The sequence below is a fragment of the Platalea leucorodia genome, assembly GCF_965183815.1.
Source record: "Platalea leucorodia genome assembly, chromosome: 11".
Taxonomy (NCBI): Eukaryota; Metazoa; Chordata; class Aves; order Pelecaniformes; family Threskiornithidae; genus Platalea; species Platalea leucorodia.
In genome coordinates this window covers 21,894,569-21,917,082 of record NC_138833.1, presented here as the reverse complement: position 1 = coordinate 21,917,082, position 22,514 = coordinate 21,894,569, and the positions used below count along the sequence as shown (strand labels likewise).

General features: G+C 56.8%; 2 protein-coding genes across 6 annotated transcripts in view; one reads left to right on the top strand and one right to left on the bottom strand.

Moving 5' to 3' along the window:
* Positions 1-7,328: 7,328 nt before the first annotated feature.
* Positions 7,329-15,479, bottom strand: ZNF346 (zinc finger protein 346). The gene is made up of 7 exons (XM_082324403.1): positions 15,333-15,479; positions 15,122-15,225; positions 14,936-15,031; positions 13,516-13,666; positions 11,480-11,719; positions 8,878-8,971; positions 7,329-7,585 (listed from the first exon to the last, which is right to left on the bottom strand). The coding sequence occupies exons 1-7, from the start codon at positions 15,391-15,393 to the stop codon at positions 7,480-7,482; spliced, it is 852 nt and encodes a 283-aa protein (XP_082180529.1). The 5' UTR covers positions 15,394-15,479; the 3' UTR covers positions 7,329-7,479.
* A 627-nt stretch (positions 15,480-16,106) lies between these two features.
* The window catches only part of UIMC1 (ubiquitin interaction motif containing 1), a 38,772-nt gene continuing 32,364 nt past the window's right edge, over positions 16,107-22,514 (top strand). For 2 of the 5 annotated variants that reach the window (XM_082323907.1, XM_082323908.1), the window contains exons 1-3: positions 16,107-17,324; positions 19,011-19,131; positions 20,287-20,444. In XM_082323907.1, the coding sequence (XP_082180033.1) occupies positions 20,295-20,444 (150 nt within the window). In that variant the 5' untranslated portion in view covers positions 16,107-17,324; positions 19,011-19,131; positions 20,287-20,294. The remainder of the gene's footprint in view (positions 17,325-19,010; positions 19,132-20,286; positions 20,445-22,514) is intronic. The other 3 variants (XM_082323910.1, XM_082323911.1, XM_082323909.1) reach the window with 2 other exon arrangements.

Here is a 22,514-nt window from a genome sequence, read left to right as displayed (position 1 = left end):
GGGGGGGATCCCGGGAGGGGATCCGGGGCTGCGGGGGGGTCCCGGGAGGGGGTCCCGGGGCTGCGGGGGGGTGTCCCGGGAGGGGGTCCCAGGCCTGGGGGGGGGTCCCGGGAGGGTGCCCCGGGGCCGGGGGGGGGGGGGGGCTCCCGAGGGAAGAGGGGTCGTCCCGCGGGCGGGGGTCGCGGTCGGCGGCGTTACCGGCGGTGCCGGGCTCCCTCGGCGGAGCCGCCCGCGCTGCTCGGGGAGGGCCCGGGGCAAAGTCCGGGGGGGGCCGGCGGGCTCAGCGCCGCCGCGCCCCGCACCGCAGCCCCATGGCGGGCAGGGCTGGGATCGGTGGCTCCGGGCTGGGGCTGGGGTTGGGCTCCGGGGCTGCCTCCGGCTCCGGCTCCGGCTCCGGGCTCGCTCCGGCCCCGCTCTGCCGCCGCCGCGACGGGCGCCGCCACTTTGTAGGGACGCGCTCGGGTTACGGCGGCGGCGCCCGCCCCGCCCGGGGCGCTGGGGGGGGGGGGCGGGGAGGGGGGGGGGACAGGGGACACCGGCCCCCAGCCGCGGCTGCTGCCACCGGCCCCGCTCCTTTGCAAAGGGGGACGGCATCGCCCCACGGGTGGGGAACGCGTGGGGCTGCTCCCCTCCACCGCCCCCCCCCCCCCCCGCCCCGGGCAGACCCCCCATGTTGGACCCCCACGCCCGGAGCAGCACATGGGGCAACGAGGTCGCCTCTGTTCCCCTCTTGCCCCCTCCGTGGCACCCCAAATTGCCAGGACGCACCCCGGCCCCGGAGATGCCGAGGGCTCCGCAGCAACGGCACCCAGGGGTGGGTGGCCCTGGCCCGGGCTGGGTGCTGCGCGTTGCTGGGTGCCCGGCAGCCCGCTCGCTAATTCTGCCGCAATTAGTCGCAGCGTTATCGCTGCCGGTGCCATAAAGCGGCTGTGACCCTCATTAGGAGCCCATAACGGAGCGTCGTAAAACACCGCCAGGCCGCGAGCCAGGGTTGGAGTGGCCCTAATCTGACCCATAAACACTTCGCCTTCGCTTTCCCCGAGCTGCTGCCTGCACCGGGGCGGGCAGACCCCGCCGTGCCCGCTGCCCGCCCGCCTGCCTGCCCAGGCAGGACCCCTGGGCACGGGCGGGAGCCTGGCCTCAGACCCTCAGAGCCGGCACGGTCCCCACGCACGCCTTCCCCTGAGCATCCTGCTGCCGTGCCCCCAGCACGGGATCCAGCCCCAGAGCTGCATTCTGTCTGCTTCGCCATCTTTCTGCCTTCCAGCAAGGCCTGCCGGGGCCGCGGTGAGCCCCGCACGCAGCCTCGCCCCCGCTCGGCACGGATCCTGAGGTCGTGTGAGCGAGGGGCGGCTGTCACCGTCACCCCCCACCCCGCAGGGCCACGCCGCCAGGGCACAGCTTTGGCCGTGCTGCTCCGGCGCGCGAAACCAGCACCTTCCAGCGCGACACGGTTTCCCTGCAAGGACCGGTTGGTGCTACCATCTCCCATAGCACCGTCCACCCCCTGCTGCCCCCCACTTGGGGTGCTGGGCCCCACCCTGGGGTGCTGGTCCACCCCGGGGCGCAGGGGCACACGGCGCAGTCCCTGGGGCCGGCAGCCCCCGGCAGCTGTTCATTCCTGCCGGCGCGTGAAGCGGACGAGAACATCAATTTCACGGAGCAGCAGCCGCCTCTGCAGAGCTCGCAACGTGCCGGAAGCACGGAAAAATGTTGGGTTCAGCTCGATTCGAACCGAAACCAAATTAAAACCAGAGAGAAGAGATCATTCCCAGCACCGGGAATGCCGGGGGAGAGCTGGGACTTGGGGAAGCCTGTGGGAGCCACAGCCTGGGGTGGGCATGGAGAGACCCCTCCGTATGCCGGCCAGGTCCCCCGGCACTGGGGGCTAGGGTAAGGGGGCTAGTGCTGGCACCTCACCCTGTGCCACACCAAGCGTCCCCGCCGGGCCAGGGCGATGCCGGGCGCAGGCTGGGGCACGGTGGGGCTGTGGCGGGGTGGTGGCCGGGAGCCGGTCCCCTCCCTGCCGTGGGGCAGCGCTGGGCCGGGGGTCGGGCTGCCTGGCTTGATTTATAACAGCAACTGATGGCAAACAAAAAGCCCTTCACGGCAAGCGCAGCCCCACCGCCTGCCACCCGCTGCCGGCAGCACCGCCACGGCCTCCGCCACGCCAGCAGCTGAACAAGGGGGGATTGTGCCAGCACCCCGCGGGTGCACCCCTGCCCCAGCACCCTCCTTTGCTGCCCCCAGCCCCGCGGGCTGCTCCCATCAGCTGCGGCACCGCGAGGGACCGGCCGCCGAGCCGCCGAGGGTGGGAGCTGAGCCGCAGCGGGGTGCCCAGGGCGGGAGCGCATCCCCAGGACCCCGCAGATGGGGCAGCGAGCGGGCTGGCACGGTGCGGACCCCGCTCTGCCCCACACCCAACCGAGGAGAGGTGACCCCCTGGCCAGAGCCTCGGCCTCGCTTATGTGCGCAGGGCCCCGCGGCAGCGAGCGTGCACGTAGGGCTGGGCGCGCCGGGGGCCGGCGCGCTGGGGCTCCATCCTCCCGCCTCTGCCCCTTCCCCCAGGCAGTAAATCATCCCCGCTCCCCTCATGAAAGGCCCGTGTATGCGCTGCCGGCGCAGGGAGCCTGCCTGGTGCCAACAATATTGCTCTTGGAAGGCAGCCGGGGCTGTGGGAACACAGCCGCCCCTTGTGCCTGGCCCCAGCGCTCGCCGCCGCTCCCGCTGCGGTGGCACCTGCGGCCAGCGTGAGCGCACGCGGCACGGTGGCTCCTGGGGGGGCCGGAGCCCGGGGGGCTCTTTCCTCCTGGAAGTTTCTCTTGGCCTCCCCTGAACGGCTGTTGTTTGGGGCGCAGGCTCCCCGGCTCCCTGTACCCCGTACAGGGGCTGAGGCTGGGCAAGCTCGTGCCATGCGCCGGGGTGATGTGAACCCCCCGGCACCGAGGAGCCCCGGAGCACAGGGGTCCTGGGCTACTCCAGCACAAGGGCTCCCGGCTCCATCCAGCCCCGCCGGCCTTGACACATGGTGGCTTCCAGCCCCGGCCATGACCTGCTGCCCTTGTACCAGCCGGGACCTGCCGAGGCGAGCAGGCGCCGAGGCGGAGGGGCAGGCAGCTCGCCCCAGGCCGGGCAGGACGCTCCGAAGGGCCATGTCCTGCGCTGGAGGCGAGCAGCCGGGCTCGGAGCAGCGCTCCCCGCCAGGCCCCGGTCTCGCCTGCCCGTCCTTATCTCCGGCAGGGAGGGAGTGATGAAGCAACCCGGCCCGGTTAAGGTTTAACCAGGCAGAACTTGGCAAACATGAACCTGCTGCTCCCTCTGGGGAGCCGAGAACGTGGGGCCCGGCGCGGGGGCTGCGGGACGGGGACACGGGGGCCCCGGGCTCAGGCCAAGCTCCCAGCGTGGCACAGGAGCGCCCACAGATTTGGGCACCGAGCTGGGAGCACACGGGGCCAGGGCTGGCCCGGCAGCACCGCCATGCCTCGTCCCTGCCGCGGCTGGGCACAACGGTGCCCATACGGAGGCCAAACAAGCAGGAGCTTTGCCCAGCCCTGTCCCCCCGCGGGGCATCGGGGGCTCCTCCTGGGAGCGGTGCGGCCGCGGCAGGGAGCTGTGAGGCAGAAACGGGGCCACCCCGATGCTCCCAGCCCCTAATCGCAAGCAGGCGCCCGGCCTTGCCTCCACATCTGCACCTGATTTACTCGCTGGAGCCAGCGGGGCCGTGAGGGATGGCAGCGGTTGGGGCTGCGGCCGGGGCCGTGCTCCCGCCTGGCTGAGGGGGGGACCCGGGGCCCAGCCCCACGCGCTGCCGGAGGAGCAGCCGGCTCCTCAGACCGGCAGGCTCCACGGAGCTGGCTGCGGCACGGGCAGGGGACTGCGGCGCTTCCGCGGGGGACGTGGCTGGCGGGTGGCTCCGTGCCCTGCGCCGCGCCTGCCAGCCCTGAAGGCGTTGGGGCTCGGCCCAGCGCAGGCAGCCAGAGCCCCGGCCCGGCGAGGTGCTGCCCACAGAGGCCCCGGCAGGGAGGAGCAGGACTGGGCAGCGCTGGCCGCAGTCGGGCAGGGGCACCGGGCCGGCAGCGCGCCGGTACTGGGGTGCAGCTTGGGGACAAGGGCCACGCTCCGTCCTCGGCCTTCCCCGGCACGTGGGTGGCTTTGGCCCCACAGCCAGGCTCCAGCTCCCCTCCCGTCACGGCCGGGATGCCCACGGGGGCTGGGGCCCCCCCGAGAGCAGCAGGACAGGACGTGGGGACACCAGTGATTTCGGCACCCAGCTGGTCTGTGCTTGGAGCACGGGAATGGGGCTGGCATGGACCCGCTGTGGGCACTGCGGCCCCCGGCACGGCTGGCAGGGCCACCCGGTTGTGGCTGTGCTGGCACGGCTGCCGCCAGCCACCCCGCTGCTGGGGAAGGGGACGTGCCAGGGGTGCAGGCAGCCCCGCGGCCGCTGCCTCCTCCGCTGCACCTGCCCCGGGGAGCGCCCGCACCCACGGAAGGGCCGGCAGCTGCCAGACTCACCGCAGCCCTGCCGCGAGGAGGAGAAGGGGTCAGTGAGGGTCAGGCTGGCAGCGGCAGGCACGCCGCCCCGGCAGAGCCGTGCGCCACGGGAGGCAGACGCAGCCCGTCCCTCCCAGCACTACCGACACGGCCGATGGCAGTGCCACCCTCGGTGCCGGTCCTGGGGACGCCGGTCCCCTGCGCTCTGCCGCAGCCCTGCCCGCAGAGGAGCAGGACAGCCGCTCCTGGGCACCCAAGCCCGCTGTGGCAAGCGAGCGGCCCTGGAACGGACAGCAGCAGAGCACGCTGGCCATCACGCTGCTCCTGTGCTGTCACGGCAGTGCCAGGGAACAGCCCAGCGTCCTGCGGCAGTCACCGATGTTTTTGGCACAAGTGCCAGCAGTCTCCCAGCCCAGACTGTCCCATCTTCCCCTCGGTGACTGCGGCGTGCCCAAGGCCTCGCTGACTTGCCAGAGCCGCCCAGAGGAAGGCACTTACCGGCTCTGTTTGGACCTGAGGGTGCCGCGGGACGACAGCAGGGCCTCGAGGAGGGCAGATGGGAACGCGAGCCTCCCGCCCCTCCCAAATATTTCAAAGGTGTCTGCATCCCGTTCTTCGCTTTCAAGTATGGCAAAATCCCAGGAAGGGCTCTAGCAGAGAGACAGCACCCAAAAGTAGTAATAAACACTCTATTCGGAGAGCTTCACCTTAGGGAAACAGCAGATACAGAAACACTGTGTACAGGGGAAGGCAAAACTGTCGGTACACAGACAGGAGCGACACACCGGGCTGGGCAGGGCTGGAAATGGATCCCTCTTGGTGTCGATGCATAGCACATCTAGCGGGCACCTGCCCTGGCACAGCGGGCTGAGAGCTAAGCAGCAGAGATCGGAGTTGGAGGCCATCCAGGGCTACCAGGCGCACAATGCTTCCTTCAGTTCGTCGCAATTTTCTGCTCATTGATCAGCTCGCAGGGTTTAAAAGGACTCCCTCTGTAGCAGGAGACTAAGGTCAGACCTCAGCAGCAGAGCAAGGCTGGAAAACATTAGGAAGGCGAACCCAGACCAGTGGGAGCCTGTCCTAAGGGAAGATGGCAGATTCTGTGCAGGGTGAAGAAAAACAAAGCTCATGCACAGCCCGGAGTGGGGAAGGGACGGCCCTCGCTCCAAGCACTGAGATTAGCAACCAGCTCTCTCTCCCCTTGCTTAACCCAACCAGCGCACACCAGATTTTGGAAGTGCCTCCACAGCCCGGCTCTCAGCCCTGCGAAGGCGTCAGCTGCTCCGCTGGCACGCAACGCTGGGAGCCAAGGGCCCCGGACCACCCTCCGGCAGCTGCCGTGGCCACACAACGGGAGGCAGCAGCTTGGCTCAGCCCAGCCTGGCAGCGCGGCGTGCCCGCGGCCGTCACCCATGCTCCTGCCAGCCCCACGGAGCCCCACCAGCCAGGGGAGTCCTCGGAGGGGCCACATCCACATCCTTCTGCCCCGTGGAAGAAAACCAGCGGGATGTTTGCCACGGACTAGCAAAGCCTCAGCTCCACGGAGGCGCTGATGCTGGGACGAAGCCGCGGGGTGCCTGACTCGGGGCGCTGGCACTGAACACGAGGCCAGCCCAAGGCGCACGGCTCTTGCGGTGGGCTAGCGGAGAACAGGCAATGCCTTAGCTTAAGGCAAAACATCTAAAAAACTCGTCCAAAAACACAGAGCAGTCTCAGATGCCTGCCCTTCCTTCCGGGGCCTTTTCTAACCGATCTAGTACATTAGCACCATGAAGAGACCATCAGCCTTAATTTCCGGATTTGAAATATAGAACATCCCTTTTCCAGGATGGTACAAATGTGTAAGAACTTTGAAAAGAGGGGTTGGGCGAGAAGTGTCTAACGAAGGACTAACAAAGGCAGGTTTCCAAAGGATTTGGAGCTTTTTAGTCTGCTAACGATTTGACCAAGTTATACTACAGTTCTCTGCTGCATCTAGATTTATTCCCTCTCTTTTCCCTTAAAACCCTCCTTCCCCAGAGTATTTTGGTGGCAGTAGGGAAAAAGCTGCACTTCCATGCAGACGCTGACACAATTAGAGACGAACTCACCCTGCTCTACCTTCCTCTGCTGACTGCATTCAGATCTTGGAGATCTCCACTGCTGCCAAGTTTGGCTGAGATCGGTTTAAGTCACAGGGGGTAAAGACACACACGGTGAATGATCACGTACACCTGTTTCCATAGGAAACCAGGCTAAACAGTTACTTCCTTCCACGCGGAAATCCTCAGAGCCGAGGGCTGAGGAGAGCCAGGAGCTCTGACCCCTCTCGCAGCCCTCCGCTCCCACCAGCAGCAGTTTGCACACCACGAGTTGTAACTACTTCTGAGACAGACCCAAACAACCCAGCTCCGGCACCAACGGCTGCGGTGCGGCGAAAGGCTCTGACGGCAATCAGTGGCTCATGCAATTCTGCACACAAACCTGACCGGAGGAGGCACGGGAAGAGACGCCACGCCGATTATTCCCTATTTTAGGCCTGGACAAAGCCAGGCAACTGGCATAGTGTCCCATCCACGCTGCATAAGTGCTGCTCCCTACGGTCTAGGAGTTCTCCTCCAGCAAAAGCCACCTCCGAGCATGGGATGCCGGCCCTCCAGGTGCAGGAATCCGTTATTTGCTCCGGTGAAGGAGGAGGTGGCCGCTACCAGCCTATTGCCAAACCCTCCTTATACCAGATACACACTTCCTCTCACACCGCACCCACCTTCACAGGAAGCAATTACACAATGAAAACTACTCTAAGGGAGTGAAGTATTTGCTGTCTAGCAAGTCTCTTCCAGCTGGATCCTTTTCCTGACAGATTCAGTCCCCGTTCCGCTCGACGGGTGCATACAGGAGGGTAGGGCTTTGCTTATCCAGAGGGATAATGAAACCATTGTGGGCTGGCAAAGGATGTGCGTTCTTGGGCCACCAACAACTCCAAGAACAGTGCTGCAACTTGCTCTAGAAGTCTTGGCTGAAATAACTGTAGCCTCCCGGGGCAGTTGACTCTTCCCGGACATACTGCTGTGGCGGGAACGGTCCGACAACCGGCACTGCTCCTGGCATCCTGGACATCGAAGGCAGAGAGAGGAAGAGAAGGAAAAAAAAAGTCAGAAGTGCCCTGAAATCTGCCAGCTGCAATCGCTGCTCAGCAGGCATGGCTGTCAGCGGAGCAACAGCCTACTGCAGCCAAGTCAACACCTTGCCAGAAAAGCTTCCAAGTGCATCCTTGCCCTCCGTGCGTGTGTGTAAACAGACACCTTTAGCGTGGCAGAATTAGCTATTGCACAGCTCAAGGACTGTGAGAGAGCTTCCATTACAAAGCAAGCATCCTGGCTCTCTTCAGAAGCCGGCCTGGAACAGGACTGAGCGGCTGAATCCAGAAGCAGCTTTCTGAAAGGGAGTTGTGTGGTTGTGAAAGCTCGGACAACATCCATGTCCTTAACGGGAACATTTATGTGTGTGTGTTGGGAACATACTCAACGTTATCTATCTAGAACGGGATACTTGCTATTCACCGATCCGGTTGCGCCATTCAAGAGCCAGAACTTTTCTGGAATGATGGATGGAGCATGCATCTTCCAATCAAGTACTCCAGGGAGCCAAGGGACCATGGGGCTGTTATTCCACAGACAGGCAACAAGAGATCCCAATTTTCCTCCTGGCCTGTCTGGGAAATGTGGCTAGGAGTCCGTCCTCACTTCAGGCAGGGTTTCCTAATACCTCTCTCTTGTAAGAAGCTCCCTAACCAACCCAGGCTCATTACTGATCCTCTTTTATCAAAGGCTTTGAAATTAGAGATCTGAACTTTGTCAGTGTCCAGAACAAGTACTTTTGGTATTAATCACCTGGCAGCCTAAATTTTTTTGATTAATAATATATGCAGGGGATGCCATTATTTAACTCACCAGCTGTGAGAGCGAGGTCAGGAATATAGTCTAGGTTTCTGAAGCGTGCTGACTACATGCCAAATTTTAAGACAAGCAACCCCAAGAGAGATTAGAATGGGAAGCAGATCTCCACTGAGCCAGTCTTTAATTAAATTAAATTGTTAGAGAAACGGCGTTTAATGGGTGTCAGGCCGGACCCGCTCACTGCAAAGGTCCACACTGAGCTGAACCATCGAGAACCAAAAGCGACTGCAGGGAACTTGACTTCAGCAGCATCCCGGAGGCGTCTGCAGAGGGAGTTGCCGAAGGGAGTCGGCTTCAGGACAAACAGCACAAGCTTGCACAAACCCTGCTGCTCCCCTTACAAGTCAGCTGGAAGTACGCATTCAAAACTACATTTTAAGTTATATTTAAGCCATCAATTTGAACAGCGAGGCTGGAAACACACTTAGATAAGAACGTTACTTACTGATTCTTGTGTTTGAAGCCACTGATGTGAGCTTGGTACTGCTCTATGGAGTTCAGTACTATGTTACATGTGCTGCAGGGGTACCCCTTCCCGGCTGAAACAGACATCAATGTTAGCACACACAGCTAGCCAACAACTTGGTGCCTGAGGTAGAAACAAGTGAGATAATCAATCACTTGATGTGTTAAACAACCGCTAAACAAAGACAAATAGCAAGTTAATAGCCTGACCAGGAGGGGAGGTCGCAGAATCCCACTACCCCACCACGTATCGGTCAGTCACTGCGAGGGAATCACTAAGCCAGAAAAGCTTTCCGGGTCAGAACATGGGTTTGCTTATCTCTAAAAAGACAGACGCATTTCCTATAAACAGTTCACAGTATCAGACACCGTAAAAGTCTCAGCATTAGGACACGAAACCTCATGCTATACTGCCTTTGCAACTCCATTTCTCTCCCAAATTCCCTCTTCTCCTTCATTTCATAACAGAAAATGAGGGAGATACTTAATTTGTAAGCTTTCAATAAAAAAAAAAAAAGCAGCCAGAGGAGATTACACACAATGTCCAGTTCCACAATGCAGCATTCCGCTAAACCTTGCTGAGGTGCCAACTGAGAATATTAAGCTCTATCCTCAAGCAGTTTGGTTACAGTCAGCGTATCAGTTAACCGCAAAAAAAAAAAAGAGTTTCCAACAATAGTTGTAGCAGACAGATCAATGGTTTTGTGTAACACGACAGCTCCAGCTGGAATGAAAGTTCGGGAGGTCACAGGTACCAAACAGGCAAGCACAGCTCAGCACAGGAGTCTCTTTAAGGGGGGAAAATCCTGGCAGTTGTCCTCGAGACATTAAGCGCTCCTGAATTTTGCCTCGCTGGGGAAGGGCTCTGCCTGGGAGTCTCACAAAGAAAACATTTCCTTAAGGTGAAAGAGGAGACTCAGGGGTGCAGAGCAGCGTGATCACTGAGTGAGAAGCACAACACATGATATAGCAGGCATTTCCCCACCCGGCTGCTGCGCCTCAGAGAGATTTCAGACTCTACTGGGCTGTTCAACGCCCAAAACAGAGCTGGACCTGGGCGGGAAAGGCCAGAGGAGCAGTTACAGCCCTTACGTCTGCCTCCCTGCACGACTGAGGTCAAGATCTCTCTGTTGCAAATCCGGCAAACGAGTGTATGCACAAAGTTGTCTAAACGGCCCTCCTGCACCCCAAACCGGTATTTCCTAGAGGAACTTTAAGCAGACAAACACCTCGGTGTTGCGCTGCAAAGAACACATCTTTACCTGCTGCCAGCCAGATCCCAGCAGAGAGAAGTTTAGGGACAGGCATGGCTGTTAGCATGCAGAGACAGGCAAAGAGAGCGGGAGAAAACATCCCTGACCGCAGCCCATCACATCCGAGCAGCCCCCGATGACAGCCCAGGCTCCAAAACCTCGCCTGACCAGTCTAAGTGCCGTGGAGCTGTGGATGTGGGCACTCCGGTTCTGCCGGCACTTCGCAGGAGACATCGCTCACGCTGCCCCCCTACCCAACCTGCCCGGGCTGGGGCTCCTGCCACTGTCAGCGCCTGAGTCACACTGAAGTGGAACCATTCATCAGGCCCCACTAATTAGGTAAAGAGCAGATGGGTAACGCTAGATACCAAGCACCTTTTCCGTCTCCCACATGACTACGCAATGTGGGAGAGAATATTACTTGGATAATTGAGCCTCATTTCTCATAAGTGCTACCGGTATCTAAAGGTGGCCTGCAAAGAATTAGAATAATTAATCTTCTGCTTGTGTGGGTTTTTACGACAGAGAAAGAAGCCCTTGAAGAAGATTTTAAGATGATTTGTCTGCTTATTATTTACCTCAAGCATCCAGCAGGTACTAGACTTCCTGGTCCAACAGAAGGCTGCTGGGAGGAACAAGGGAGTTTACTGTGAGCTCCGAATGCTTGCACTGGACTCCAAAGGCTTTCATCATGTGGAAGTGCTCATAAGCAGCAGATCATAAACCAAATGAGTTTTAACTGTCTGCCTAAAGTTCCCCCTTAATAGCTCTTCTTGGTTTTTTTTTTTCCACATTGCTGCTTGCTCCAGAGAGAGTTGCATTAGTTCATCAGATGGAAGTGCCCACACAGAGGCAGAAAGGCATTCAGGGAGAAATCTCTCTGGCTTTCATGTGCTTTGAAGCAGCAGGTGCAGTTGAACCCATTTCTTCCATCTTTGGCTAGTCCCCTCTGAAGACGTTTTTTAAGCATCAAACGCCACTTTTATCTTTCCATTTTGGATGCTATCCACCTAGCTAGAAACAGTACCGGCCAAAATCCCTGGATTATCCGCACAGAGAATAAAAAGTACATGCCCCCGATTAGACAACATTGCAAAACACAACCCAAAGCTTGTCACAAGCAGCTACAGTCTAAAACCTCTCTTACTGCCAGGAGGTTACAACATCAACCAAATCAATCTTAGGGTGTATAATTAAGATCCCCATCACGAGCAATTCTCCCCTGCTCCCTCGGCACAGACTCTCTCGTCCAAAGACCTGTCAGACACACACTGTCCCTCTCCCACCCTGCTCTTCAGCTATTTATTACCTCGCCTGCTGAGAACTCACCCATGAAGGACGATGCCGGTGCATCAGGGGTTCGGCCGTAGTGTGCCATCAGCTTGTGTTTAGTCTCCTGCTTTCTGTGCTTCTTGCCTACATAATGCTGTTTTGCCATAAGGGGGTTGTTGAAAGTGGCATGGCAGAGGCTACAGAACTTGTCTGGGTCAGTAATGTCCTTGTTCTCTTCGTTAGAAGACACGGTAGAGGTGGGAGGGGTGGCAGGATGTTTCTGTGGGGGCACTGCTTCTGTAGGGTGAATCCAAACTCTTGGTCAGTCACAGAACTCAGGTAAAAACCAGTCATTTTTTTTCCCCAAAACACACATTAAAAAAAAATAACCCACTACACCTAAAACCCAAACCTAGACAGAGAATGGAAGACACCTAGTTAAATTCACGTTGCTCCTACCTCTTCCCTCAACACTGCAGAATTGAAAGTCGTGTGGTAAGACAAGTCAGAGTAGGCCAGAAACACTTTCAGGGTTAAAAAACCCAACAGATTTGCGTATTTCTCCTTAGTGGCATTCACATAAGCGTGGCCGTATTCAAGAAACACTGGACATGAATGAGCTTCCACCTAGTATTATCATCACCCAGCTAGAACACGGGTACAAGCCCCTGCGCAGCAAAGGCAAGCGGGTTTCTGGAAACCGTGCAGCTGCAGGACTTGATCCTGAACCGAAGTCATGAGGAATCTTGCCTGAGGAATAGCACGAGTGGGACTAGGTCCCACGGAGTGGACCCACACAGAGAAGCAGTTCTCCCATCTGATGGAGAAACCTGCACCCTCTCATTATAGAATCACAGAATCGATTAGGTTGGAAAAGAGCTTTAAGATCATCGAGTCCAACCATTAACCCAGCACTGCCAAGGCCACCACTAAACCATGTCCCCAAGCACCACATCTCCCCCGCTTTTAAATCCCCCCAGGGATGGGGACTCAGCCCCTGCCCTGGGCAGCCTGGGCCAGGGCCTGGCAGCCCTTTCGAGGAAGAATATTTTCCTAAAATTATACAGTACCAAAGACCAGAGAGCTCCTCTCATGCCAAAACGGCAGGTACGCACCAGACCACTTGTGCGTGCATCCACCCCTTCCCGACAGCTCCTCTCATACCCAAAAGCAAGGGCTTCAAAGAACAAAAACATCCCACGGACCACCCTGACCCCGGAGGTGGCTTCGCTGCGCACACACAACCTAGCAAAGCCACGAAGACACCCCGGGATGGACAGTTTCTCCCTGGAAGATCCCAGCTCGGAGCTAGTGCAAGCTGCCATCCTCAGGTGTACTCAAAGGCTGCGTTTTCCCTCTGTCCTGACTGGCTACAGCACCCCAGGCTCTCGCTGCCCCCACCCGCCCTGGACAGAGGGTCTCCCTCGCCACCCACTGGGCCTTTCTGTCTGCTAGCAAAGGGATGGGACACGCAGGCAGCTGCACCGGGTCAGACCTGAGGTCTCCCTGGACTGTATCCCATCATGAGAGCAGCCAACAGCAGGTGGCGTGGGAAAAACACAAGCTCAGGACAAGCACATACTGATGCTTCCCAGCTATACTCTCCCAATCCCCAGCTATCTGCAGCTCACAGGTCCCTGAACCTCAGAGGCTACATCTTTGTAGTTGAGCAGCCCTGATGAATTTGCTGTATCGGAGTTTCACCATTCACTTTGGTCTCTGTAAGCTTTTAGCAAGCATCATATCCTGTGACAGGCATTTCTACAGCTTAACATCACATTCCCTGAAGGGCCACTCTCTCCAAGTCCCTGCACACAAGGATGAGTACAACGCTGCTGCAAGCTGCATTTCTCCCGAATCAAGCAAAACAAACAAAAAAAAACCACGCAACTTTTAGCCAATGCCAGCCCACCGAGCAGGCTGCTGAGAGAGGCCGCGTCTCCGGAGGTGCACTGCTGGCTTACTCTGTTTCACAGTAAAGGGTATGCACATCCTCACAAGAGCTTACGCTTGGGGTCCAATGGACGTCTCAGCTTTTTTATTGCTTGAAACAGCCCCCCGGTACAACACGAAGGCGCTGCAGACAGCCATACCTTCTGCTTTGGGGGACTGCTGCTTCATGTTCTTGGCATGAGTCTTCCCCAGGTAGTGAGACGTTGCCACGGCCGGAGAAGAAAAGGTCATGTTGCAGATGGGACAACACTTGTTCCTGTCTTCCCCACTGCTGCTTTCCTGCTTGCTGTCCTGTGCACACAGAATCGCAGAGTGGCTGAGGTTGGGAGGGACCTCTGCAGGTCACCTCGTCCAACCTTCTTGTTAGGAGAAGAAACACTAAGGCCTGGGGGTCTCAGAAAACAAGGTAATCGGAGACATTTGGGTGTTCGGTTGAAGAAGTGTGACTGAGTAGGACTTCCACGATGGAGCGTCCTCTTCTCCTTCACTGGAGAGGGCTCTTGCACCAGATTACTTTTTTTAAAATCTGTTAGTGAACCACTCCAGGCAGAGGGGCAGCCCTGGCCTGTACGGGCTAAGGACAAGGTTAAGTGTGTGGCTGCCAGAATTGGAACAGGCAGCCTTTTACTCTGCAAGGTGTGAACTGAGCAACACAAACATCGTTATCAGCTGGGTCATCTGCAACACGATGCCGGCGGAGCAGGCAGCAGCAGTCATTTCTAAGCCTAACACTATGCACAAAGGCATCCGCCTTTATCCCTCGCCCCCTCCCGCCGCAAATGTTGGAGAGTTAGGGATTAAAGCTGAAGCAATCATAAAAGTAGAATCTGTTTCCCAAATGAGTCACGGGGCAGACAGATGGCCAAGTGGAACGTGGTGCCTTTACTGACCAACAGGCTCCAGCTACCCGCCGAAGAAACCTAAATATGTAAAAAAAGGATCACTCTGGAAAGAGAATTCCAGTAGATGGTCAACCCAACGTCTCTCCGTGACAGTAAAGGTTATACAATGATATTCTTGACAAGTTGTCTCTCCTATTTACTTTTCCCTGTCCTTTCAAGCAAGACTATCAATAAAAAGCAACCTCTGTTTGTTTAAACGGGGAGGACATACTCACAGAGGCTGTTTAAATGGGAAGGGCAGCAGGAACTGTGCTCGCTGAGACAAGGCCAGGCGACGTACCTGCCATCAAGCTCTCACAACGCCCTTTCCGAGAGCGTTTTCTTCATTTATTTAGAATCACAGAATCACTTAGGTTGGAAAAGAGCTTTAAGATCATCAAGTCCAACCATTAACCCAGCACTGCCAAGGCCACCACTAAACCATGTCCCCAAGCACCACATCTCCCCGGCTTTTAAATCCCCCCAGGGATGGGGACTCAGCCCCTGCCCTGGGCAGCCTGGGCCAGGGCCTGGCAGCCCTTTGGGGGAAGAAGTTTTTCCTTATATCCAACCTAAACCTGCCCTGGCGCAGCTTGAGGCCGTTCCCTCCCACCCTATCGTCCCAGCGGGTCCCGCTGGGTGGTATTTAGCCCTGAAGAGCTCGACGCTCTCCTCTCACCTGCTTCGCATCCAGCCTCATCTTCTTCCCGTGGGCGAGCTCCTCTCCGCCGTGGATGGACAGGTACCGCCGCACCTTGTTGGCGTGCTTCTTGCTCTGGAGAACAGGGAGAGAAACCCGCCCCGCCGCTCAGCACCCCGCCGTGCCCGGGAACGGGCGACCACGGCGGCTCCCCGCTCCCCTTACCTGGTAGTGGGCCAACCTCTGGGACTCGGAGATGAGCAGGGCGCTGCACACCTTGCACTGGGCCTCGGTGAAGATGTGCCCGTTCTCCCGGATCAGCCGATCCACTGCGGGGAAGGGGAAGCACAACCGGCGGCGTCAGCGGCCCGCACCGGGCCTCGCTGCACCTCACGGAGCCCGGCCGTTGTCCCCCCGCCCCTCCCCGCCTCCTCACCTGCCTCCTTGCCCACCGGCAGCCCCGCGGCGTCCCCGTTGCTACCCGCCCCGTCCGCCATCGCCGCCCACCCTCCGGCTTCCCGCCGCTCTCGCGAGAGCCCGCGTGCCTAGCAACGGCGGGGCGGCCTCCCGCGAGAGCGCCGCGCGCCCGCACGTGCCGGCGGGGGGGGGGGGGAAGGAAGGCGGCGGCCATGTCGGTTATGGGCAGGGCGGCGGGGACCGGCGGCTCCTCGGGCCCGCTTGCCGGTTCTCCGGCTTTGTGGGCGTTTAAACGGCACAGCGGTTGCTGCGGTGACGGCGTTAAGCGTAGGGGGTAACTTGTAAGGCACCGAGGCTCCCCACGCCGAGCTCGCTTCCTCCTGGGGAACCGGCGCCCGCTGCCCTACCCGCAGTGTCCAGCACCGGGCTGAGAAAATGGCGACAGCGCCGGCGCCTCACGACGCGGCGCCGGGGCTCGCGGGTCCCTCAGCACCGGGCCCGCCGCCCGCCCGGCCGCGACATGGCGCCGCCCGTTCCTCGTTCCGCCGGCCACGTGACGCGCCGCGAAGCCGCCGCCGCCATTTTGGGTGAGGGCAATGAGGCCTCCGCCGCCAACTTGAGTGCGGGTGAGAGACCCGCCGACCGGGACCGGGGCCGGCGCGGCCCGGCCCGGCGGGGAGGCAGCGGTGCCGCCGCCGCCTGTCGCCGCGCCAACGGGGCGGCCCGGCCCGGCCCGCGGGAGACCGGGGCCCGGTGAGTACCTGTGCCCCGCGGGGCCTGCAGCACCGGGGCCCAACCGCCGCGGGGCTCCCGGGGCCGCGCTCCGAACGGCTCCGGTCCGGGGCCGTCTCTTCCTCCCCGGGGGTGGGGTGGGGATCCCGGGACTGACCGCCGGGGCCGTTCCCCGGCCCTTTCCCCCGGGGCAGCTCCGGGGCTGCCCCCCCGGCCTGCCCACCGGCCCCCTGCCCCGGCCGAGCCGGGGACCGGCCCCCAGCGCCAGCCCTGTCCCCGGGGGGGAAGGGGCAGCCGGTATCATTCTCCTCAAGGGCCGTTCCCCGGTCCCTCGCCCCGGAGGGGACCCTGGTACTGTGCCCCTTCCCCTGGGGGCACCCTGGGCCTCCTCTCCCAGAGCAGCCCCCTGGGGAGGGCACCCCAAAACCGGCCCCCGAGCTCAGCCCTGGCCCCGTCCCCCCAGGCTGGGCCCTGGGGCCAGCTCCTGCCCCTCCTCTTTCCCCCTGCCAGGGCTGGCTCCCTCTCTGCCTCTCCTGGGGCAGCCCCAGCACGCTCCCATTGATTTACCCCACCGATGGCTGATCCCCTTCCTCCCAAATTCACCCCCATCCCTTCTGGGACCCCCATGCTTCCTCCCCAGGGTGATGCTTGTTGAGTAGCCCTGACCCTGTCCTTGTCTCCCTGCAGAGCCCTCCGCGCCCGAGGGCGGTGGGTTGGGAAGGGGACGGGAGGACCTGGGATGGGTGCTGGGGAGAGGGGTGCTCTCCCCCGACGCAGGGCCTGTCCTTGGAGGAGGGAGAGGTGTTGCGTGGGGGACACGCTTGGGCTGGGCTAGAGAGAAGCTGAGCAGTGAGCATCTCCCGCAGAGCTCAGCGGCGTTTGCAGGTGCACAGCGCTTGGGCGTGTGTGGCCTCTGCAGTCCCTATGTCCCTCAGCTCTATAAGCAGATAAATCCTGTAAACAATTCCTCTCCCCCCCGCGGCGCTGCGAGCCCTCGTGTCCTGCCGGTCGCAGAGCATCAGCTGTGTCCTGCGTGCCGGGTCGAGCCGAGGGTCCGGGGATGATATTTCCAAGGAGGTGTGCGGTGCTGACCTGCCTGAACGCGGAGCTGCTTCGCCGTGCTGCCGGGGAGCGTCGTGCCTCTTCTTCCTGAGGTGGGGGGAGTTGTTTACAAAGCGACAGCCTGTGTCTCAAACGGCTCAGAAACTCATCCGGGGATGAGAGTCATTCATTTTTGGCTTCGTTTTCAAGCATTTTTCAAGCTGTCACAGCTTGGCAGGTCTGTAGCTGCAGTGTCAAGATTTAGAATTATTCTGTCGGTAATTGCTTTCTGATTCATCAAAATGATAGATGAGAGGGAAAATGACAAATAATCACAAGTTGGGGATCTTCAAGGATATCCCTAAAAATGTGACTGGAGAAGCGTGGCATGTGCGAGTCCCTTGTCAGGAGGTCACCTTTGCTGTCAGAGCATTTACAAAGAAATTCTCTTAAATTCAGAGTTAGAAAAAAAGCCTGGATAACTGGAAAATGAGTCCGTGAGCCAAACTGCAAAGGTAGTTTTAGATAATTCAGTCTTTGGCCTTTTTTGCTGAGCCTGAAAGCAGGTATCATCACCTCGGGTACTAGCAACTGTCCTTTCCCAGAGTGCTGAAAGCAAAATACAGCTTCTGTGCTTAACTTCCCTACCTGAAGAGGGGGGGTGTGCTCTGATGCGTATTTTCTTCCCTCAGCTATACCAGCTTGTCTAATAAAAGCTATTACCGCTCTGCTGCTCATAGCCTCAGACTAGCACAGCTACGAGTGATCTCTTACTTGTCTTGTTCCCTTAGTTACATTTACAGAGACTGTCTTTGCCACAAGTCCCTTCATTTTCAGAAGCGTTGTGGGAGTTGTGTGGTTACATCTCTTAAATCTTTTTTTTTTTTTTCCCCCTTTCCTTTGAATGTTGAAGGTAGGTGACTCATCATAACTCCAGCTGATATTTCTCAGTGATCTCTTATTTAGCACAGTGCATCAAGCAGAAGATGTATCGCAGAGTCAGAGGAGAGCTGGTGATACCAGCATGGATTTAAAAAAGAAAAAAGACAGCGTGGCAGTTGCTTGTTGCTGTTTGCTTTTGTTTTGGTGGTAAAATGGTTTTCAGGCTGTCTCTCCAAAACCAGAGCGACCCTGCGTAGGCTCACGCACTGCAGGCACAGGCCTCTCCAGTGCTCCTCCCCGTCGTCGTGCCAAAACGCCTGGCTGTGTAAGTGTTTTTTTTTTCCGATAAGGGAGTGTTCCCCACCGCGACGGACGCCCTTCGTGGGGGCAGTTCTCGGCAGCTGGGTGTGAGGCTTGGCTCATCTCTCCAGGCAGAGGGCGAAGGCACCGTTTGGAGTAAAAGATACAAAATGGAGAAAGTATAATGAGGTTATTCCAACGAGAGCCGAGTTCAGCTCAGCTGGAGCAGAACAGCTTTGTTTTGCAAGAGCCAGTGCTTTTCCAAAAGCAGTGCTTGTTTTTTATTTCCCCTTCCAAAACAGACAAACGTTTGTGGACTGCAGTGGTGGTTGCGGTCGCTTCTGGAGCTGTGCATGCCTTTAGTACAATATTCTGCCTTCAGAGGGCTCAGCAAACCTTCAGTGCAAACCGTGACTCACCAGGATAATCATCTTTTGTCTCTAGGCCTGAGTGTGCATGTATTTGCAGAGGAAGGGAGGCAGAGAGGCTAAGGGAGCTTTGGAAGGCTGCAGATAGTAGGAAGGGAATGCATGTATTTCTCTCTCAGCCTAACCTTGCTGCCTCGGACTGCAGATGGAGCAGTGCACTGCTGTTCAGCACTGACGGGGATTTTGAACTTCTTGCTCATTAGTATTTCTACACACAGCCGCTGTTTGCAATTTTGTGGTGTTACAGAGGAGGGTTTGGCTCTGTATTGGGTAATGTAGGGTCTTTGTTGCATCTTCTCTTACTCTTATTTTAGATCTAAGCAGCACATTTGAGCTATTTCAGTGATCTTGAAGGAAGGCAGAATGATCCTGTGGAAGGACACTGGTCTGGGAACCGGCCAACTTGACTTGCCTTTCCAGCTCTGCCGTTCTCTGGTGTGTAACAAGGGGCTTGTTGCTTAACTGCTCTGCACATGTTTAATTCTAACTTAAACAAGGCAGATCGTGCTCAGCCTGCTGTGTAAGGCTCTTTTAGATCACAGCTCAGGAAGCGCCGAATGTTGTCGTCGAGTTACTTGCCGAACGGCAAATGTAGACAGGAAAGGCTGGTTTAACTCTGTGTGCCGTCCCGCTGCTCTCCTTCCCCGAGATCTCTTCCTGATCCTCTCCTCTGAGTCCTTTTTGATCAAAGCAGCTAACGCTTGCTGTGCATCCCTCTCCAACAGTCTACGGGCTGGCCAGGAAAGGGAGACGCTGAAGTACTAGCTTGCATTGTGTGGGCACCTGCCCTCAATTGTGCTGTTCATAGAGCACTCGGGTTTGCACTAATAACGCTCAGCAGGTTCCTCCCTGCTTGTCAAGTGCCTTCTTTAATATGAATGGTTCGGGCATGTCTGCGCAGAGGACTTCCGCAGGCTGATGCTCATTGAGAAATCCAGGCTGCGAGATAAACCCGTTGTCTTGTTTCCAACCTGCCTACTGCCATTGCCTGCGTTTTCCCTTTTTGTAGGGCTGGTGCAGCCTTCCACGGAGCTGCTGTGCTGAGAGGAAAACAGCAGCCTTTGAGGAACATGCCTTTCCCCTCTTGTTTTGTTGAATATAAAAGCTGACAAATGGCTGTGCTGTGATGGCTGCTTCTTCTGGCATGCGAGTTTTGATCCGCTGCCACAGCCGGGTTTGTTCTGCAGCAGGATGGTGAAGGTGTGGGGCCGAGGAGGGGAAGCTCGGGGTTGTGTTGGAGGGCGGGAGACCTGCTGTGAAGCGATGCTGTGGAGCAGTTTGCTGAGGAGCTCGAACAGAAGCTAAGAGAAAAACCTCTTTGCTTTGGAGCAAGGGCATCGAGAGTGGCTTTGGTCTGTGTTGCTGTTCCCCTGAAACCCCTTTTTAGCAATCAGCTATAATAAAGTATTCTTAACTAGATGAGTGGTGACTCGTACATGTGGCTCCCAGTAACGCTAAATCCACCGTGCTTTGTAATAAGGTTCTAATGCCTGGGGTATTTTGCCTAAAAATAGCAAAAAAAGGATGGCTGTTAGCGGAAATCTAAATCAGAAGGAAACAAATGGCTTTTAATCTTTCCCTCTGTTTCAGAGTGAAGGATGCCGAGGAAGAAGAAGCCCACAGAGGGCCTGGACTCTCGAGGTCAGGATGGGGAGGAAGAGGAGGAAGAGAAGAGGAACCCAGCCAACGCCAAGAAGAAGCGCACTTTTGTGGACGCGTTTATTGTTATATCTGACAGCGATGGAGAGGTCAGTGATCGGCTTGTGGTGTCCAGAGCCTGTGCGGGGCCCTGCTGTTGCAGGAGAGTGCCCGAGCATCCCACGCCATACGTGCCGGGGTCAGGCTTTGCACAGAGGGTATTGTGCCGTTCCTTTTCTTGCGTATGAGATGAATCAAATCCTATTTGACTAGGAAATGAATGGTGTGCTTCATGAGGGTGAGTTATGAGTCTGGGATTTGATAACCAAATCCTCTCAGAACTGAATTTGAAACGTAATTTGAAAGTAACCTTTCCTCAATCCCTTTACAAATCTTTTTTTCATAATTTTTATTTGATTGATTTCCAGCTAAACCATAGAAACATGATTCTGTATTATGTGCAAATAGATAAGAAAATGATTCAGAACACAGGCTCGCAAGTAGCTCAGACACAGCTGGTGTCTGGCAAACTGATTCCGAGTTACAGAAGCCTGAGTTTTTAACCCACTTCCATAGGGAGTAAAGGTGAACTGCGGTGTGGGTGTGCCTGGCTAAGACATAACGGCTCACGTCGGTGATCCCTAGCGTCGTCTTGCAAACATCAGCCTTACTCTGAAAGATTGAAATGTCTGTGTCTGTTACGCTGGCATTGGGATGAGTGCAGGAACTCCCTCCTCGGGGAGACCCAGAGCCCTGAGAATCTGTCCTCAACTTCGTGAGGTACATGAGAGGAAATTATTAGAATCAATTTTTTATGTATGACTGTTAAGGCTTTGCTCGGTCTTGCCGGTGACTGGGGATCCTAAGCTGCTTTCTGTAATTCCACCATTTTCAAAAGCATTTCAGTTCACTCTGAAGCTGTAGATCTTAAATCAAGTCCCTTTTGCTCCCACATCTGCAGCGTGCTTCTCTACAGTAAGGCGATTATCATGTGAGGAGGGGAAAAGCACTAGAAATAAACAGTAAGAAGCTGTAGGGCAAATGATATTGGATGTTTTTTCTTCACATTGTCTGAGTTCTTTCCCATTGGGAAATTCCCTGAAAGAAATGGAACATATGGCAGTAATAGTTCAGTGGGGTTAAACCCTTAGCTCTGCAATATGCTAAGTTAACTTCAGATGTCTGCTGCATCGCTGGCCTTTATTGTGAAACCTATGAGGAAAAAAGAAATCAGCAGCTATAAGAGCTGCTGCAGTACATAAAAGATCAAGACCTGTTATTGTCTGCAATTATTCATCTCAATGTGCACGTATGTGAAAAAGAGGAAACAAACGTCTCTTAAAACACATCTATAAAAAGGTTAGGCTCCCTGACTGTTCTGTAAGTTTGTCTATAAACAATAAATTCTGATGGCATAATCGGTCATATTACAGAAAAGGATATGCTCAGAGAGGCCGTTAAGGAGCCAATTAGGTTCTGTTTAAGTGACAACAGTTCAGTCAGCTGAATGAGTGGATTTATTCAGTTCAGTCTCTTTCTTTCTGTGAGTAATCAGCTTCCAGATCCAGTGCCACAGTCTCTTGTCGTGTTGTTTTCTGCAAAATCAAACCCCAAAATGTGATTTACTCGGGATCTCAAAAAAATAACTGTCTGGCTTCTGTAACTGTCTCAGCTCTTCAGTGTACATCAAGTTGAATTTCAATTTCGAACCTTGTAACTGTTGTTCTTGCTCTAGTAAGACCTTGTTATGTGTTCAAGAAGAGGTGTGGGAAGCTCAGATCAATAGCAATTTTAGAGAACAATACATTCTCAATTAATCTTGCATCTGTTAGGACATGGTTCCTTATGAATCAAAAGCTACAAGGACAATTTGGGCATCATTGATTCGATGGCTTTCTTCCTTGGCAGTCTCTTGGCAGGTATCTATAGAACAAGTCCCTAGTTCTGCTTCCAGACCAGCAGATCTTGTAGCAGCTGCACCTGGAAAGCCTCCAGCTTCTCACTTTTGATGATCTTTGGCAGACTGCCTCTCCCAGGAATTTTTCAGTCATGCTGGATTATCAAGCTCATCCATGTTATTTTGCCAAGTTTTCTTTCTTTGCTCATGTCTATGCTGTGGCATCTGCAGAGCTGCATCAGAAGGAATTTTTCTGGACATGGGGCTTTCTGATCTCTGCTAT